At 35.7% G+C, this 20,508-nt stretch overlaps 1 protein-coding gene across 18 annotated transcripts in view; it reads left to right on the plus strand.

Annotated features, from left to right (window-relative positions):
* The window catches only part of ANK2 (ankyrin 2), a 358,785-nt gene that overhangs the window by 301,672 nt on the left and 36,605 nt on the right, over nucleotides 1–20,508 (plus strand). For 6 of the 18 annotated variants that reach the window (XM_067468653.1, XM_067468660.1, XM_067468662.1 and 3 more), the window contains exons 26-33: nucleotides 499–602; nucleotides 10,734–10,958; nucleotides 12,613–12,711; nucleotides 13,846–14,000; nucleotides 14,929–15,140; nucleotides 16,581–16,785; nucleotides 17,506–17,602; nucleotides 20,130–20,358. In XM_067468653.1, the coding sequence (XP_067324754.1) occupies nucleotides 499–602; nucleotides 10,734–10,958; nucleotides 12,613–12,711; nucleotides 13,846–14,000; nucleotides 14,929–15,140; nucleotides 16,581–16,785; nucleotides 17,506–17,602; nucleotides 20,130–20,358 (1,326 nt within the window). Of the gene's footprint in view, nucleotides 1–498; nucleotides 603–4,025; nucleotides 4,068–5,448; nucleotides 5,485–10,733; nucleotides 10,959–12,612; nucleotides 12,712–13,845; nucleotides 14,001–14,928; nucleotides 15,141–16,580; nucleotides 16,786–17,505; nucleotides 17,603–20,129; nucleotides 20,359–20,508 lie in introns of all 18 variants that reach the window. The other 12 variants (XM_067468650.1, XM_067468652.1, XM_067468651.1 and 9 more) reach the window with 4 other exon arrangements.

A 20,508-nucleotide genomic window follows, 5' to 3' on the forward strand; every position in this document is an offset into this window, starting at 1 on the left:
TAAGTAAGACAGCTCACAAAAGACTTTGCTCATCTCTTGTTTTTTTGGCCCTCAGGGGACTGAAAACAGGACAGTTGTCAAAAATCTAGTAGATTCCAATATACTGTAGCTAGTGGTCATTGTTTTATTTCATAAGTCACATATTTTGCATGCTTATCAGTTATGCAGTGGTAATAATGTTGGAATACAATTTGTTTTTGTATGACCATGCACTGTCACCAAAATAGTACATCACAATGTGACAGATATTTTACAGTGCTGTCTATATGGTCTGGCAGTAGTAGTATGTTTATTGATCTTGAAGAGGATAAATATTATTTTGATAGTTAATGTGATCACACATTTGGTTCTTTCCCAGAATGTAAATAATTTTGTATCCTTCAGTGAGTTAATACCATATGAGACTTAGAAACCATTTTGGGTGTGGTAGATATTGGCTGTGAATGAAAAAGCGAAGTGGACAGCAAAAAAACCCCCAAACCTTTTTTGCATTTTCAGGTAACCACATTGGCCAAAGAAGGTGAAAGAACATCATATCGCTTAAGCTGGAGTCCTGATAACTTGGACAACGTAGCTCTTTCTGCTAGCCCTATACATTCTGGGTAAGTAATCCATATAGTAGAATATGAAATATATCCACAAAGTGAACCACTGCTTAATTTAGATGTGTATCCCAACTGGTCAGATTAAAGCATTCAGCAAAACTTCAAATTTAAACCAGTTCCAAGCAGCTTTAACTGTGATGATACATCCTCTCTTTGAAAAATGTTTTGGAGGGAAAGGTTGAGGGCTTGCATGTTCTGAGAGGGGATTTTCTGTCAGTAGTCACAACAGTTAAACATGTTCAAAACTGGCTTAACTGGTTAGTGTAGATCTTAAGACTGACCTAGAATTTCTGTATAGAAAGAAGTATGAACCATTGAAATTGCTCTCAGCATGCCATGGCTCGCACCCAGTTAATATGTTAATATTGATTGAAATGTTTTGCATCAAAATACAATGTCAATAGCTTTGGAAGGCAAAATATATACTAACAACTGATGTTTAGCTTTTCTGATTCTGCCTTTGTAATATTTTAATAAGAGTAGCATTTATGATTACTAGAAATTTTGAGGAGACCTTCATCAGGTATAGACTTCAGCAGAGCTTGGAACCCCTGTTCAGTTGCCCTCCATGTGGAAAAGCTATACAATATATATAAAATTATGTACCCCTTTGGCACTTGGACCCCCAGTGTGGGGGCTTTGGTGTGTTGGTGTGACTCAGGGATAAAATTGAGACCTACTCCCTCTGCAGTTGTACACCCCATGCTGTATATGTATGATGGGTTAATGGACTGTCCTTCTGGTCCTACCTCCAGTGTCATCTATGGGACTGGCAATACCCTTTGACTAACTGCATAAGAAGGCTCATATGAGCAGCTGTAATCATCTTGGCCTCCATGCAACCAGCGCTTTTGCACAAGCATGAAGAACTTATGCATAAAGAGCTGCTTGCATTACAGGTCTACCTACGTGAGCATCAATGACAATGCATAGATGTATGATATGAAATCAAAAACATTGTGGTGGACCCAATTGCTCCACCGCACTGGCTCAACACCATCTATAAATGGAACACAACTGAACAAAGTGCAGAGATTTACAAAATGGTCATTCTGATTCAGCAGCAGATAAATGCACAAAACACTGGAAACTGAAAGATTATTTCCTATTCACTTCAATGAAAGTGGATGACATCACAATTCTGCATTGAAGTGATAGAGAAGCACGCTCACATACTATATGCGTGTGTAATATTTGTCAATCTCTCATATTTCTCTCACATATCTATCTTTATCAATAGATAACTATTTATTCTTATCTTTTAAGCATATATTTGTCAATTCAAACATAGATCAAAGATTATAGTGTTAGGTAGCAATCCTATAAACGTTTACTTGAAAATAAGTTCTATTAAATACAGGTAAGCTTACTTCCGAATAATCATGTGTAGGTATGCACTGTACTTATGGAACACTTTACTATATTGTGAAAATTTGTCATCTTCAAAGAAAATTCGACATCTGGAATATTTTATGAAAAATCTTTGCTAAATTGAAAAGTTTGATGTATCAATTCGGCTCTTACAGTCTGAAAAAAGGGGGCAACATACCTATTCAAAAAACCCCTGAAAAATACAGTTATTTAGATTATTGTCATTGCAGAACCAACTGGTTTCATGTGAAGTTATTTTCAGGCGTTATATTTTACATTTTATGTACCTTTCAAAGTGCAGTGTGGTAGTCTATTTTTTGTGTGTTGCATAGTCAATAAATAATTTGAACAGATGTTTGAGTTTGGAAATGTCTCTGATGGTCTAGAAGGAGCCGACTGACTACAGTGAACAGCATTTACAACAAAGATGGTCTGTTGGTCTGTTGCTGTTTATCAGTCCACAGCCATATTAATAATACTATGATGATGATGATGATGTGACATAAGCCAGGCTTTTTCACTAGCATGTTTTAACAGCTAAATATACTTTACCAATAATGCAGAGGAGTTCAATTAATTTTATTCTTGGACCGTTTTATCTTTTTTTTCATGCCAGGAGCGACTTGAGGAACTGCAAGTTGCTTCTGGTGTGAGAGAATTGACTTCCTGCAAGGATGTTGCCCAGGGGACGACCGGGTGTTTTACCATCCTGTGGGAGCCTTCTCTCATGTCTCCTCATGACAAGTTAGAGCTGACAGATGGGAGCTCACCCCGTTCCCTGGATTCGAACTGCCGACCTTTTGGACAGCAGTCCTGCCAGCACAAGGTTTTAACCCATTGCACCATCAGGGGCATCTATTTTACTAAATATAAGTACTTTGTATGTCAGTATATGCCTATATCTGCAGCTCCCTCAGTGTTTGGAGTTGTTTGTGCACACACATCTTGTGTGATTAAAGCCAGTAGCTCATTTCCCCTTATGAGGATGCTATCTTAAAATATTTTGGATTACAAAAATAGCTCATAAGAATTTAGAGACAACAAAGGAGTCCAAAGGCGAATTGTTTAAAATGGAAGATCCCAGCTTTGTAATTACGTTCTCCAATTTTCTGGGGGCTTTTAATTCCATTCCACAGATTAGTTTAAATTAACCCAGATCTATCTGCACTTGCCTTATATGTATCTGCACTTGCCTTATATGTTACTACTTTCTTGGATTGAACGAAGCAAGCATCGATAAATACAGCGATTGTTTTCAGGATCGACAAAGATCAAACACAAGGGAAAGGGAAATGCTAGGGCTAAATCAAACTAATTTAATATTGCTAAAGCATTTTAGCATCAGCTGTAAGTTCCAAATAATAATAAAAGGCTCAATGGAAATAGATGAAAATTTCTCCAGTGATGGATGAGGGACTAAAAGTAACACGTGATCAGATAAGGGGAAGAACAAAAGGGAGAAGAGAAGGAGGAAAACAACACATTTCAGGAAAGAGACTGGATATAACTCATAAATAAGAAGGCATAGTGGAACCAAAAAAGAATTGGAAACTTTTACTACTCCTAGAGATTTTTTTCCCCTTCTTTAGGCATTTGTCTCCTAATAAAAAATGCTCAGGACTTCAATCCTGTGGTCTTTGGTTCCTCGCCCTGCTGCTATAGAGCCTGTGTGTGTAAAGGCTTTATCCCTGAATTTCTTTCCCTCTCCAACATATTGTTCATGGAAATGTGATTTCTGGATTATGTCTGTTAAGCTATGATAGTTTGCTATGTCAATTTAGAAGAAAGGACTGCTCCATACTATTTTCTTATGAAAGAGTGCTCAGATGTTGATCTTAGGGGTTCCCACTCTCCCCATTATTCTTATACTTCATAGCAAATTGTGACTGTATCTGAAGAGTTTTCAGCTATGGGAAAACTGACCCAAGAATCATTTCCCAGAACAATTTTATAAACTTTTCTCACTTTATTTGGAATGGAGCAAAGTCATTTGAGGATATACACTATGAGTGCTTAAACCTAATCAATAATTAGAGTTATTATTCTTAGCTGCCTGGCTTCAAAAAAGGACATTGGATCATTGCTAACAAGGTAAATGATATTTCTTGTTCATATCCCATGTGTTATCCTCACAAACAGCAGTGGAAACAGGATCTAGCAGCTAGAAGCTGAAAGCCATGATCATTAACGTTAAAATAAAAGTAATATAAATTTCTAATTGTCCAAACAATTTCTAAATTATTTAAGAATAGTTTGAAAACTACTCATTAAAATTTGACTCACCTATTATTTGATTAGCATACAATGAGCTACTTGAATAGTCAACTCACTGAAATAGAAATTCCTTTCTGTGTACCAGATGGTAATGTTGACATACAGAATCATGGTAAAAAGGCACAGAAATCTATTAAAAATAAGAATTGGAAGAAATGAAATACAAGAAGATAAGTGAAATAAAATATAAACCTTGGACTAAATCAAATATTGGTAAAACATAACATTGAACCCATTGAAATTAGTTGTGACTAATTGAAGTTCTGTTAATTTCATAAGATTATATTGGATTTAAACCTATATATATACACACACACACACACACACTCATTCCAGAATGGAAATGGCCCTAGAGAGGCAGTTGACTAAAAATAATAAAATAATAATAATCAGGTAGTGAAGAAACAAATTGGGCGATTGACATTCACAATGGACAATTGGAGATAGTTGTATCCTTCCCATTTATATTAGTATGGATTATATTTAATTTTATATGTTTCTTCATAGAAATAAATTTCAAGAAACTTTAGCATGGTTGGCAGTCTCATATGAGATAAACTCAAAGTTTAGTTAATGCTAGATAGACACACATAGGGTTTGCTATGTGTGCTATTCAAAAAATACTATTACTTTTCATAGTATCCTGTTTGTTGAAACAGCATTAACATCTAGTTGCCCTTTTGTGATGGCAGTTGTTCTTGGTTACTTTGGCTCAACATTGCACAGGAGAACTAATTTGCAAATTCTCAATATCTGATTAAAATATTACAGAACTACCATATGGCCTGCCATATGGAGGTTACTAAAAGGCTCTTAGCTGCATCAGTAGTATAACAAGGTGAATATAGGGTGGAGTGGAGGAAGGCAGTGGTGATACTGTAGCTGATTTAGAACACAATTATTGCAATATGTATGGTTTGCATAATGGGAGTCTTCACAAACATGAGATTTCCTAGTGAACAAATACCAGAAGGTTCCTTTAGTTGATTTCCAGAATGTTTGGAGATGAAATAAAAAATCCCATTCAGAGAGGAACATTCTGTTTCATTCAACTTTGCACCTTCATATGCTTTCTGTAATCTGTTTTTACATTCCCTTTACATCTTTCAGTTTGCAGGTTTAAAACATCTTCTCTTCATCTTTTTGTTTCATTCATTACTCTATATTTTTCATTGCTAAATTATCTCTTCTGTTGCAGCCACTCCTCTCCATGTTTTGACCATGACAACAGCAGGTGAACTTATATATAATTTCATTTTTAACACATGATTCCCCTTTGTCTTCCTTTTAATTTGTTCATTTTTTAATTTGTTCATTTTTTAATTTGTTCATTTCAGGATGTTCAAGTAATTTGATAACCCCATCATTCAGCATAGTATAAAGCCAAAGCCTTTCCTTGGAAAGTTGTTGAAATCTCATTTTTTTTCTTTTGCAGTGTAGAAGGGAAGTTAAACACTGTAATCCTCACAGAAAGGCTGCCATCCTGTTAGTAACATAAGCAGATATAAATCCATCTTATACTGGCATATGTCTTTTCTTGGCTATTGCAGTGGATTATATGTTCTTCAGGCCTTTGCAATGCCCTCAAAACTCACAATGGCACTTCAGTTGTGCTCCCACTCATGGCTATGCTACTGATGTGGGAAAGCAAATGAAATCAGATAAGTGTGGCTATGGGAACATAGCCAAACACAGATGGCACCATCTTACTGAGACATCCATAGAATCCTAGTGGATCTCAGTGAATGATACCCTTAGACAACTTCTGACTAGAGCAGTGGTTCTCAACTTGTGGGTCCCCAGGTTTTTGGCCTACAACCCCCAGAAATCCCAGTCAGTTTATCAGCTGTTAGGAATTCTGGGAGCTGAAGGCCAAAACGTCTGGGGACCCACAGGTTGAGAACCACTGGGCTAGAGGAGCATAGCCAGATACTCATCTGAATCCTCCTGCTCTTCACCAACAAATATATGGCTGTGGTTGGATTGTGTATGCTTTTGTATTGTCACAACACAACAGTTACTCCTTGGCACCACTATGGAAAAATCAGAGTGGAATCCTGCATGACAAACTCTTGCCTTGAGCTCAGTCATGTAGGATCTCACCCTGTATTGCCAATTTTTTCTTGAATTGAATCCATGCTTTGTTGCTTCCAGTCATGCAAAAAGGTTTTACCTAATAGTAGGATCTATATAAGAAAGGGTTACTCCATTAGTGTTCTGTTAGAGGTTGGTAGGGGTTCTGCAATACATAGTGATTGGAAAAAATAAACAGTCTTTGAGCTGTAGATATCAAAGATTTTATGCAGGACCCTCAAAATTTCATCAAAAATGTATCTAGGGTAAAAAGTATGAGACTGATTTAGTGGAACAGGAAACATTCTAAATTAGATCTTAGACTTGTTTAGAAACATGTAACATTTCCCTAGAAGCAAAATTTAATCTGCAGTTATATGCTCCCTTTATAAAAATGGGTTGCGAGGGAGTGCATTCTCATAGTTTCAGGTTTTCTTGAACAAACCCACAACCATGTGCATGCAAAAAAGACAATCTCAAAAAGAGTTTGTTGCAATCAGTTTGAAAATGTCACAACCATGTTTGGGTTGCAGTCCTTCCCTTCAATGAAAATATATAAATCTTATTTAAGTCAAGGAAAAATTATCATCCATAATTAAACATGGTTTGCATATTTATCTGAAGGAAATCTGTCCTTACTATTAAAATATTACTACGAATTATCCTTCATTCATGCAAAGAAATGGGTTCTAATGTTTGATTGGTCTGTTCCTTTTTCTGTGTCTCTAAAATATGGCATATCTAGTTTTCTCCCTTTCTTATCTGTATGCTTGAGAAATGCTCAAATAACCCAATCAAGCTGTTTTGTATCTAACATTCACACTGTGACTAACTTGCTGCTGCTATTTCCCTGTTTCCTTGCATCATATAGTATTAGAATGATATAATTTAAAAGGCCGTCTGTGGGAAAACTGTGATAGATGTGGTCCAATGAGAACTATTTTACCATGCTGTGTGATGAGAAGCATGTCTGCTTTCCCAACTAACTTAAATGTACCATCATATATAAGTCAATTGTGTTTTAAAATCAAATGGTTTTTAAAACTAGAAAAAAGAGTGCTGATCTGGTTTATTTTGCTCTGATGGAGGATTATTTTTGCATGCAAATCCAAATGAAAGTCCTATGACACGAGAGGGCAACTGTGGTTGTTATTGGGGGTAGTCTTCAATCCCTGGTACCAGAATAGCAGTTGGGGGTGTGTGTGTGATATATGTCAAAAACAGGTGTCTACTTCTGGTTTTGACAAACATTTTGTGATATGTGTGTTACACAGCATAAGAGGTCCTGCATCCTCTTTTAAATGGGAAAATGCTGTTTCTGGATTTTTACCTGAACATGTGACCTCCATATATTTATTTATTTATTTATTCACTGCATTTATATACATAGTGATTTGGACAATTTGGAGGGATTAAGCCCACTTCTGTGTATATAGTTCCAATAACCACAGTCTGCTCACCTCTGCTGTAAAGTATAAATTGTATATTCATCCATAGACATTCACATTGTTTCCATTTCCTTGTCTGTGTGCAGCTTTGTTCATATGGGTTTCCTATTGCCATTTCTTCCATACATAGAAAGCCATGTCATTGGAAGAGAGGTGCTAGTTTAAGTGTAACAGATCGATTGAGTAGATACTTCGATATATTTCATATATTGTACACTATGAGGATTACTGTTCCTCTCACGATAAGTTATCTTCCCTTCCTGAACACTGCAGCACAAGCACCCAGGAGATGTTTGAAGTTATACTTCCTACTTTCAGCCAGAATTGTGTTATGCATGAATCCTAGAGTATTCACACTCCCTGTGTATTCCCAAGTTTACGGGAGATATAGGGACCATGGAAGTTTCCCAATCTCACTTACCAGAAAGCAGCCATTGCAAGTTGGCTGGAATCTGTACACCATCACTTGGGAAACAGCTGACTGATATTTTTACTTTGCTCACTTAAGCAATCTCTGGTACAAGGGGAAATTGTGAAAGGGATCCTTCTTCTGTGTGTTACAATAATAGTCACTCATGGGAGTGGGAATGTCAGTCACCTACTTCTCAAGTGACATGGGAGTAGACCTCCATTGGTCACAGATGAGAATGAGGGGGATTGGGGACAAAAATCACTGCATACCCACATAACTACTGGAGTTATGCATTTGTAACTGCCCAGTAGGATTCGAGCCTGTGTTATTTTAGCTATAGGAGTTTTGTGTGTTTTTTTAAATTTCTTTATCCTAACATTCAAACTGCCATTTATTAAAATAGCTGCAGTATTTTTTTTCTTGCTGAGTGTGCTTTGAATAAGCTTTTCATTCAGTTCCATCAGTAGGAACAACTATGGCTAATCAAAAAGACTTTTGTGAGGTGGCAGGCACAGAAAATCTGTATGGTTTGGCTGTAACATAAAAATCAACATTTTAAAATCAAAGGCAGGAAGCATAGGAGTTGACTTGAATATTGAAAGCTAAAGTAGAAGAAACTTTCTAAAAGAAGCTGTCTTAGCCAGAGGTCTTACATTATATTATATTATTAATTATTTTAACTATATTAACCTTTAGACTTGTACTCCTTTTGGAGAATATTAAATGCCCTCTTTGGGTCTTAGGAAACAAGTTAAAATTATATATTTTTCATCACATAAATGCAATATTCTCATCTGGTAGTCATTAAATTGACATAAAGAGATAGCAAAAGAAATAAAAAACAAAAACAACAGATTTCATCAATTATATTAGTGATATTTCAGGATTGACTTTATGGAAATATAAATATAAAATGTGATGCTTTTAAGTTGAAACATTGTCTTTAAAGTTAATTATTTGATATTTCCTAAATTAAATCAAGAATAGAATAAAACATAAGTAAAATGTAGCTTTTCTGTGGAAACAAATGATGGCAGTATAATATTATCAATGATTGAAATGCAAGCAATAAATGCAAATACATTTAAAATTTCAATCCAAACAGGAAATCTTAAAATGATTTCTGGCACTAGATGCTGCCTATATTCCTCATAACATATATTTTTTGCGATTTCCAAATTTGTAACTGTTGCCTGTAAATCAAAAGGCACAGACACACACTTCTGGGAAGATGAGAGTTGGCCACATAACATTTGCGGAAAAGAATCAGAAATGCATGGGCATCTTCCTATAAATATGATGTAGTCTTATTGTATAATCTGGCTCAAGACACACAACCAGCATGAGTCTTATTCTAAGAATAAATAACACATTTATATTTAAATTTACATAGCTGAATAATTATGAAAAGTAGTAAATCCAGAATGGGAGGCTTTTCCTATCACTTTAATTGCAAGCTCAGAAATACTTGGCCTGCTAAGTTTTTCTTATTTAAAAGGATGCTAAGCAACAATACAGAATGGGAAAAAGTATTGGCTGTTTTAGAAAAGAAAAGTAAGGAAAATCAAGGATGCATGGCATGCTCTAGTGTTGCAGATTGTGGCTCTTCATCATCATTCATTTTGGCATGCTTCAACAGCTGGTTATAATTGCATGTGGAACTGACCTCTCCTTTCCCAAGTTGATAACATAACATTTGGTTTAAAAAAGAATGATTTTATCAATGATATTTAAAAGAGAGTAGGAAACAGGAATCCAAGGAAAGAAATACTGGGCAGGATCCAATGCTGTCATTCTGCAGATGGAACCTGTTTCCTTGTAGCTCCTAGTGCCTCCTTTTGAGGTTGGAACATGTTTTTGGGTGGGAAAGAAAATTGTAGAAAGGAGGAGAAGAAAGCTTCCACTATATTACCAAAATGGATGGAAGGGGAAAAGGCATTGCCATTTACTTTAAACTCATTGCATGGCCATATGCTCACAATTTAGTTTATATCCTGACAGTTTAATTTTTCCCCAATATTAGCTTATTTATTTTTATTAAGAAAAGAGATGTTTCAAACTCATTCACAAATGCACAGTTGTTACACATAACAACTTTTAACTAAAATGTACCCTTTGACTTCTTGTTAAATGTCTTCTTTGTTAAAAACCCGACTAAAATAAAAATAGACAAACCTTTGTCATGTTTTCAATATTTTCCAGAATTTCTTAGTACCTGAATGTCTTTTGCATTCAAATTTATAAGAGTATTGATAAGAAACTTATTTTATCACTGACAGTAAACATCTAATATAGATTAGATAACCCGGTATAACCTGTGCCATATACAGTTATGTATCCAGCTACTGAATATTTAATTGATAGCTCCCAAAAAGAAAAATCATAGCAGTATTGATTATTGTTGCACTTCTTGAGATACTTTAAAGATGTGGGTATAGGGGAATGACAGACACATAGATTTACTAATATTTGATAGTAAAGAGGAGCCAATAGACATATGGAGAAAACACAATTATGGCTGACTTTCAAATCTGATCTTTTTTTTTTCAGTTTCCTGGTCAGTTTCATGGTGGATGCGCGAGGTGGTGCCATGCGGGGGTGCAGGCACAATGGACTTAGAATCATTATTCCACCTCGGAAATGCACTGCTCCAACTCGAGTTACCTGCCGGTTGGTCAAACGCCATAGACTAGCCACAATGCCTCCAATGGTGGAAGGAGAAGGGTTGGCTAGCCGTATCATTGAGGTTGGACCATCTGGTGCTCAGTTTCTTGGGTAAGAACATTTTTAAGTTGATTTAATTTTTTAAAGAACTGATATGAAATAAATCATTTCTTCTGTTTTCAATTCCTGCTTGGATGGTTCGTTACTTCAATGCTGGAAGAGTAAAGGTATTCTGTTGTATCATATGACGCTGGGCTATATAGCACAAGGTGAAATCACTGTTATGCCAACAAAAGTTAAGAAAATTGTATGACTTTTAATTAAACTCACAAATGCCTAAAATTCATTGTTAAGTATTTTTATGAAATAATTTTTTTAATTCATGTGGCTGTTAAAACAAAAATCATTTTGTGGTCATAGTCAATTCATTTCATTCTCCACTTTTAAGGGTAAATTCTTTTTTAAAAAAGTAATGTTACAAATGCACATGTAATACCTGTGAAGCAGAAGCTAAAGTTGCCATCAGGTGGATTCTCTCAGAGGATATTTTGTCAGGAATGAGATCACCTTGGAAGCACAAGCCTAGTTTTTCTAGGGCCAAAAGAAAAGAACAACTTCTGTTATCACATTTTGTCCTCTATATTGTCGAGCCCCACAGAACTATCATAGCTGCTGCATTTTTTAACAATTTTCTGCAGAAACTCACAGATCTCTTTTTCTTTTATCAGCAATTTCACTTATCAGTGGTAGCTTTGTATATGAAGGGCAATAAAAGGAAAATCCCTCTTCTTATAGTGAATGGCTTCAGCTGTAAAACCAATACAAGGAAGAAGATGGAAAGGGGTATAATCTAAACACACTGCAAAGCAAAGCAATGATGTTTTAACGCTCTGTGGTCCCAGGACATCCATCCCATTTTCTTTCTTGAAACTTTATTTTTGAGGATAGGTTAAAGTAATTGGGAGGTGGTTATGTTGTGCAGCATAGCAGGCTAACACAACAGCCATTTTCTCCATTACTTTGTTCCCATTGTATTTCAGTAGAGGAATGAGAAGATTCCTAATTGTGGGCAAATGCAGTTCTGTAACTAAACAGTTGCCTATTGTCTTTACATGAAGTTTCTTTCAAAATTAAGTAAGTGTTTAAATAAAGAAAAATCAAATTCCCAAATGAGAATGCATTTGCTTTCACATTTAGACTTGTAAGTTCTTCTCTTTCTTTTGTCTGTCTGTTTCTGCTCTTTCTAATACATTCAGAGTAAAATCAAAAATTTATTTTCCTCCTCTCAAGCCTGTTGGGAATGTCTTTCAAAACTCAGATATGCTGAAAGTTTTCATATAATTTTTGAAACCTATGTCTTGTACTGCTAGCACTTTCCTGGGTGGTGTCCTGGCAGAGAAATTAAAACATTGAACTTAGCAACCAACCAAGCCAAATCTCAACAAAATGCATTTGCTTGTCAGTCCTGAAGGCTAGATCTTGCTCTCATGAAAATCAGAAGCTAGTTCTCCCATGACTATCAGAAGCAAGGTTAACATGTTAGTAAACCTTCTGAAGACTCAATATGGTCCTCAGTCATGGGAGTGAGGACACTTTTTATGAATTCTTGTGACCAGTGGGGAGATACCTGAATAAGTCAAGACAGAAACAATTCAGTGTATAGCCTTCTTCCATTCTGAGCAGACAGTGGCACTGGGGTTCTGACAAAAAAATACATAAAGCTTATTTATTTTCTTTCTTTCACTGCTGCTTTGGATGTACTCAGTAAACTTCACCTGCCTACGGCTCCTCCCCCACTTAATGAGGGAGAAAGTTTGGTCAGCCGAATCCTTCAGCTGGGGCCTCCAGGGACCAAATTTCTTGGGTAGGAGAGACTTAAAACAAATTGATGGATGCTGGCCTTCCCATTCTTCTCCTTCTGCAATATTTTTTTTATCTCATTGTGCCCATGACATTATCCCTTTCTGTGATTTTAAATTTTGTATACCTGACCTTTAGTGGACCATTTTCCAGCCCTTGTGGTATGTGGTTTTTGTTTTGGTGATATGTTTGTACCTTTTCTTCTTAAAATTCCTTGACCTCCACTTTTGATTTAGCATGAGAACTTCCTAGTTGTAAAATGTACCAGTCGTTATAGCTGTCATGTGCTTGACGTCTGTAGCAAAGCAACCTGGACTGGAACTAATGGAATCTACTGCATACTTTTTTTTTGCCTCCTTTGTCGCAGATGCAATATTAATATGTTATACACTGGATATAACATAGTACTTAGCATGATACACGTAACATGGCCTATGCAATTCAATTATTCTTGTGAGACTATTGATACGTACAGTATTTATAGTTTTTACAAAAGTGGAAAATACATGTTATGGTGAAATATATATACCATATGTGCACAAGGAGGAAAATTTTGATCTATCATTTTTAGAATAATGCAAAGTTTCTTCATTCAGTAGAAATCAGAATATTATCTGTTGAAATAAAGAGCCAGTTTCAATTCAGTACAGATTAGAAATGGTCTGTGTCTTCTAGCCTTTTCTTTCTGGCATAATTAAGATCATAATTTTTTTCTTTAAAGTGCCCATATATGTATATACATACATAACAGTAGAGTCTGCATGATACATGTGATTCCACATGATCCACACATCAAAGCAAACTTCAGTTGTGTGGGCTTTACTCATATCTGGAAAAAACAACCAACCAACCCCAAATCCTACTATTCCTTTAAATACCCTGCTACTTTGGCAAGGACAGTAGACACTGTTTGTGGGTAAAAAGTGAGAGGATAACACTTACTGGTCATAACAACAACCTACAGTGCCGAAGTGCTATATAGTGTGCTTCTTTCAGGATTCTATCCAGGAATGGCAAAGCAACTGGCAGAATTCCAGGTCACTTTGTAACAGACTGAAAAAAAAAAGAACAACCCCTTCTATATCAACTTCTTTTTTTTGTTTTCGTAATCTTTTAACAAGCTCTGTTACTGTAACAGGCCTGTGATTGTCGAGATCCCCCACTTTGCGGCTCTGCGGGGTAAAGAAAGGGAGCTGGTTATCCTGCGCAGTGAGAATGGAGACAACTGGAAGGAGCATTTCTGTGAATATACAGAGGATGAACTAAATGAAATCCTAAATGGAATGGATGAAGGTATACTATTTAATAGGAAAGGAATTAAAGAAGTTAAGACTACAATTGCAAAGCTAATTACCTGGAAGTAATTCTGACATCAAGGGCAACTCTAACTGTATATAAATTGGGTTGCTTAGTACTATCTCAGGCAGAGTTTTCAAAACTTACAGAAGTCTCTAGTCCGTTAAAATAAGTTGATGTGTTTTGTATTAGCCTGAAAATAGACGCTTAGAAATGGCTTGAAACTATGTTCAGTTTTTATAGCTTGGGTGTTTTGGACTGGCTGATGTTCAGCCTGCTTTTTTTTCTTTTTTGAGAATTAGTATTTTAATTATAAGGATATTGTTATAATTTGTTATAATTTAATCCATTAACAAAAGTTAATGGATTAAAATGTAAAGAAATATTAGAAAACAATTATGACAAATTGCTAAATAGCAATCTGTTCCTCTGACCATAAAATATGATATTTTGAGAAAAATTACTGGTCCAAGATCATCTAGTGAGTGAGGAGGTATGATTCTGAAATAGTAGAGTGCTAATTGAAAACTTCAATCAATACATTGCCTCTTTTTCTAGATATAAGCTCATAACAATGTGACTTTTTTATTTGGAAGAATCCTTGAACATATAAACCACAGCCCATACTGGGATCTCCTTAGGCAGAATTTAAAGTGACTGTGATTTTGTGAATTATAGCTCTGAAATTAAACATGAGGCCTGAACTCTTGTAAAGTGGATTTGGCTCTTTTCTCATCCTTCCTGCATTTCTTTGAAATACATTTTCTATTTATCTTTTCTTTCCCTGCCATTTCATTACTGTTAGATTTAAATCTGTCTTTCCTTTTCTTTTTCTGGGAATTTTGCTTATGACATACAAAAACAAGTCTGTAGATCTACGCACTATAATGTATCTGTGGTTTAACTATATTTTCTTTTTATTCAGTACTGGATACTCCAGAAGAACTGGAGAAGAAACGCATTTGCCGTATCATCACTCGAGACTTTCCACAGTACTTTGCAGTAGTGTCACGGATCAAACAAGATAGTAACCTCATTGGACCAGAAGGCGGTGTGCTCAGTAGCACCGTAGTACCTCAAGTACAAGCTGTCTTTCCAGAGGGAGCACTAACAAAGCGAATTCGTGTTGGTCTTCAGGTAAGAGGAAACAAGCAAGACATTGGATTCTTTAACTGACATTTCTTTTACAGTTTTGCAGTTTTGTCTCATTCCAAGACTTTATGGTTATCCCAGGATAACCATAAAGACTTTGTTTTGCATTCACTCTCCCCAAATTTTTGGTTGTCAAATGTGGAGCTAGCAGCCTACCATGCTTAAGAATTTATTCACCAAGTTTTGCAGCCAACATTCTGGCATTATTGTGTTTGATGTTTGAATTAAAACATTTTTGAAGGGAAACCATCAAGTGATTAGGAAGTATGGTTCTTTCATCATGCTTTCAAAATGTGGCTGCAGTTGTCTCCATAAATGATGTTACATAAATATCATATATATGAAGATATATATGTGAACTAAATACACAACAAGAAAAAACAATACGTGTTCCTTTTATTTCAAATAAGACCTGGAAACAATGCTACTATATCACATGCTAACTTTCCGGGACAATTTCAGCCCAATTGAAAGTACCTGGCAAGGGCCACACTTTCTTTCTTCTATTCTTCTATTCATAGTGGCTTAATTTAAATTGCTAGCTCCATTTAGAGTAGAGCTGTTGAATAAGTGAGATTCAAGTGTCAACTTACCATTCAATAGTTGATTAAATGGAGCTAGCAGTATAATTTAAGCCAGTATATTACTGCTGATTTACTAAAATGATCTCTATCCTATCCTGATCATGACACAGAACAAAAATAGGAAAAGATAAATTAATCAATTTTGAACTTGGGGAATTTTTTTAGAAAAATCTGGCTTGTAGTTTCTTATATATTTAATAATTGCAAACATACATACAAAGTTTCACTCTTAATTTTTTTCTTTTTTACAAAGCCCACCACTCCCAATTAAATGTGTTTTGAATTTAAAGTGTCCATATGTTCATATTTGTACTAAAAAAAATCTGAGTTGAAACATTTATAGCCTTGTCTTTAAGACATTTAGCAAGCAATTTAGCTCTGTTTTCTCTAGCTAACCATTTCATAAGACTGACTATAGTTCTGTAGGTCAGCTGTAACTCACAAAAAATTAGAAGGCATAAATAGTCTGAATGTGTACACACATGAAAGAATTCCTAGAAGAATCTATGAGTTCACAGAGCATTTTATGATTATTGAATTAGTTGTCTACAGTATCAAACTATCCTTCCTGGCCTTTGTGCCTCAAAGAGGTTCAAAGATTTTTCATAGAATTAATATAAGTTTTTCCCTAAGAACATAGAAGCCTTGGGAGGTTCCTCTTGTTATGACTCTTGAGTTTAATTGAAATTGATCAGGGGAGATTAGTGGAAATCTGCCATAAACAACAAATGGAATTCTAACTGGGAAGGCATTACCTGGGCAAATAAGTTGGGTAACAGATAATTACTTAACTTAGTTAGCCATTGTAAAGCTCTGTCATTTTGTTTCTATCTTTGAACAGGCCCAGCCTATGCACCATGAGCTTGTAAAGAAGATTTTAGGCAACAAAGCCACATTTAGCCCTATTGTCACATTGGAACCTAGAAGAAGAAAGTTTCATAAACCAATTACAATGACTATCCCTGTTCCCAAAGCCTCCAGTGATATGATGATTAATGGATATGGGAATGAGGCACCCACTTTAAGACTACTATGCAGCATTACAGGTAAATTCATGAGAAATACAACCAGAGTGCTAAAAATATACAATAATGTTTGCAAATGCATGGAACTTTTTGGAAAGTCTGTGTTTACAATATGCAATAAACTCAACTGCATTGAACTAATATTTTGCACCTTAGAACACAAGTAATGCAAGTAAGCGTTTTTAACAGATAGAATTAAACTCTATTCCTAATAATTCATTCTACAAAATAGCTACATACTCAATAGCAGAAGAAATACAAGGACAGATTTGAGTACAATGTTCAAAATAAGAGAAAGTATTGTATCAAAATATTGATTGATTTAATGGTGGACAAATTTGTCCTTAAAATATGAGTGCCATTTTAGGTTCATTTTCTCACACAAATGATGGAAGAAGATACGTTTGTTTAGAACTATAAAATATGCACATTTTTTCAACATTTATAAAGTGGGCATACTTTTTGTCTTGTGGATTAAAAAATTCATGTCTGAACCAATCATATTTACATTTCAACAGACAATGATACTAATTAATATGAGACAATTGGAAATGTTTTGATAGCAGCAGAGTGACTGGCTTGATTCTGAAGGAGCTGGGGATGATAACGGTCAACAGGGAGCTCTGGTCCATGAGGTCATGAAGAGTCGGAAGCGATTGAATGAATAAACAACAACAACATTATATGTTCAACTCTAATTTCTTTGAAGATTTTGTTATTGTTCTTTCTCTTTTTCTTTAGGTGGAGTGACACCTGCTCAGTGGGAAGACATTACAGGAACAACACCGTTAACATTCGTCAATGAATGTGTTTCCTTCACCACAAACGTATCTGCCAGGTACCACATTTATAAGCATATATTTTAATGTTAACACACAATGGATCATTTATACATATGATCCACTGGCTAACTTAAAGCCCATTAAGTTCAATGGAGAAAATATACGAATGTCTAACTCTTAACTTCGTTACCATGTTCATATTATATCCAATCACAAACATCTCACTAAAGTCACAGAGCTGAGTTCAGATGTAGACACATGCTGCTGTGCTGGTATAAGGGGATGTTTGTGATCTTTCCTTCTCATGACAGCTCTTCTAGCCCCTGAAAATGATGCAAAAAAATTGGGGAGGGGACCACAAATACCCTAAGGTACCAGACCAAACAAATTAGTATTTGTTTGGGAGACTTGTTTGGGAGACCGCCAATCTATAACAGATATTCTAAGCTAAATTTCAAAGGAAAAAAAGGACAGAAACCACCTCTAGATATTCCTTACCTAAGAAAACCCAATGAAATTTGTGGGGTTACTGCAAATTGACAGTAAATTTGAAAACACATGCATGCACACAATGTTCATAAATAGAATAGGAATCTTGTTTATGTCCTTGAGCAGAAAGAAAATTCAAAATTTAACCTATATCAGTCTCAAACGTCACACACCTTTTGTGTCCTTTTTATTTTTTAAAGTTATAATATAAAAATAAATTGCTACATGTATGATTAGAATAATTAGTTAATTAAAATGATACTTACATAGTACATTCCCCTGTTCAAGGAGCTCCATTGGCTACCGTTCATCTTCTGGTCCCAATTCAAAGTACAGGTTCTTACCTATAAAGCCTTAAACTGTTTGGGACCTGCCTACCTTTGTGATCGTATCTCTCTCCATGAACCAGCCCGAACTCTTCGATCTTCGGGGGAGGCCCTCCTTTCACCCTTGCTAGTTTCTCAGGCATGCCTTGTGGGTACAAGGGAGAGAGCCTTTTCTTCTGTGCCCCCCCCCCCCCCACTCTGCAGCTCATTGCCCGGAGAGATTAGGAAAGCCCCTACTTTAGAAACCTTTAAAAAGAGTCTCAAGACCAGGCTCTGCCGTTGCGCTTTCAGAGAGTAGTCACATAATCTTATGCTATTGCTACCTCAATGCTCTTGCCCTAGGAGTGCACCCCCCCCCCTTGTATAAATGTTTGTTTATTTCCCTGTCTCTCTATGAGTTCTCCCTTGCAAATAGTTCTGCCCCTTTATCTCACCCTGAGTTTTTAAATCATTTCATGTACATGCGGCCCGCTCACTGTCATTATGTTTAGTTTACTGCTTTTTTATGTTTTGTGTATATTGTTTATATGCTTTCATGTTTTATACATTAATGTTATGTTGTTTATTTTATTGCAATTTGTATCTTATTGTATTGTAATTTGTTGTTCGGGCTTGGCCTCATGTAAGCCGCTCCGAGTCCCCGTTGGGGGAGATGGTGGCACGGTATAAATAAAGATGATGATGATGATGATGATGATGATGATTATTATTATTATTAATATTATTATTATTATTATGATATTCATTAACCCTCAATAAGATCTTCATTAATACTTACCATGTTTTAATCTATACAGCAGCATATAAAAACTGTATTAATATGTAAATATATTACATGTAAACATAATATACATACAAATAAATTCACACAGATGCATATAATGGTCAAGGTTTCCACTGATTTGGCCAAGATCAGTTGGGTTTCCATGGCTAAGTAGATATTCAAGCCCTGGGCTCCCACACCAATGGCCTTGTCCCTGCTGGCCTTTTGCAGGCAGGTCAAGACCTTCTTCTACCAGCAGGCATTTGGGGAAGGATAAGGGGCAGGCTTTGGGGAGGTGTGGGTGGGGTGGGGGTGTGAGTTTTAAAGGCCATTTAAAGTGTATTTATTGTATTTTAATCTGTTTTTACCACACTGTTACTATTTAAATGTTTTTAACTTTTGTATTGCACTTTTTAAACTTGACTAAGTGTGGGATTGTTAGTTGCCTTGATCCCCTGCAAGGAGAAAGGTGGGGTATAAATAAAGTTTATAATAATAATTCAGTACTGAAACCACACCAGCTGTATTTAAACCATAGTTGCTGCCAAAGCTTGGAGTGTAGCTTCCTCCTTCAAACATGGGAAGCAATGGTTAATTAGGTTCCCTGATTTGATTGTTTGTGCTGAATACATGCAAAATACTTGTTTATATCTTTGCTTATTAAACAACGTGATCTTTCAACCACTGTGTTTTATACATCTGAGAAAATTAGTTCAGGTCTACTTCAAAGCGTGTTTCAAGCCCAATGAAGAATCTGTACATAAAATTACTTGTGTTAATTTTTTTTTGGGACATTGTCTGAGAGATCCTGGGAGTTGTAGTCAAAACAAAATTTTCCAAGCTGTGTTTTGAAATGTTTGCCATTAAGTATTTCTATCAACTAGTATACCAAATACTTGAAATTAATATTGTTATGCGATTCTGGACTTCTTTACAGGTACTGATAATCTTTTCCCCATATTTCATCTTGGTTTATAACTACTTTAACTGTTTATGTAATTACAGGTTTTGGTTGATAGACTGTCGACAAATACAGGAATCTGTTACCTTTGCATCTCAAGTGTATAGAGAGATCATCTGTGTTCCCTACATGGCCAAATTTGTAGTATTTGCCAAATCCCAAGATCCCATAGAAGCCCGACTAAGATGCTTTTGCATGACAGATGATAAGGTTGATAAAACTCTAGAACAACAAGAAAACTTCGCTGAAGTTGCTCGAAGCCGGGATGTAGAGGTATGGTATAAGGACATACAACATCAAGTCTTCATTAAATTATATATTTTTAAAACCGTACTTTCTACTTTATTTTTAGATTCAGAAATGAGGAGCAGAATGAATAACAAAATTACCTATTTTTAAGTCTTAGGATCAAAATAGACAATA

This window comes from Anolis sagrei, chromosome 5 (assembly GCF_037176765.1).
Source record: "Anolis sagrei isolate rAnoSag1 chromosome 5, rAnoSag1.mat, whole genome shotgun sequence".
In the NCBI taxonomy this organism is placed as follows: domain Eukaryota; kingdom Metazoa; phylum Chordata; class Lepidosauria; order Squamata; family Dactyloidae; genus Anolis; species Anolis sagrei.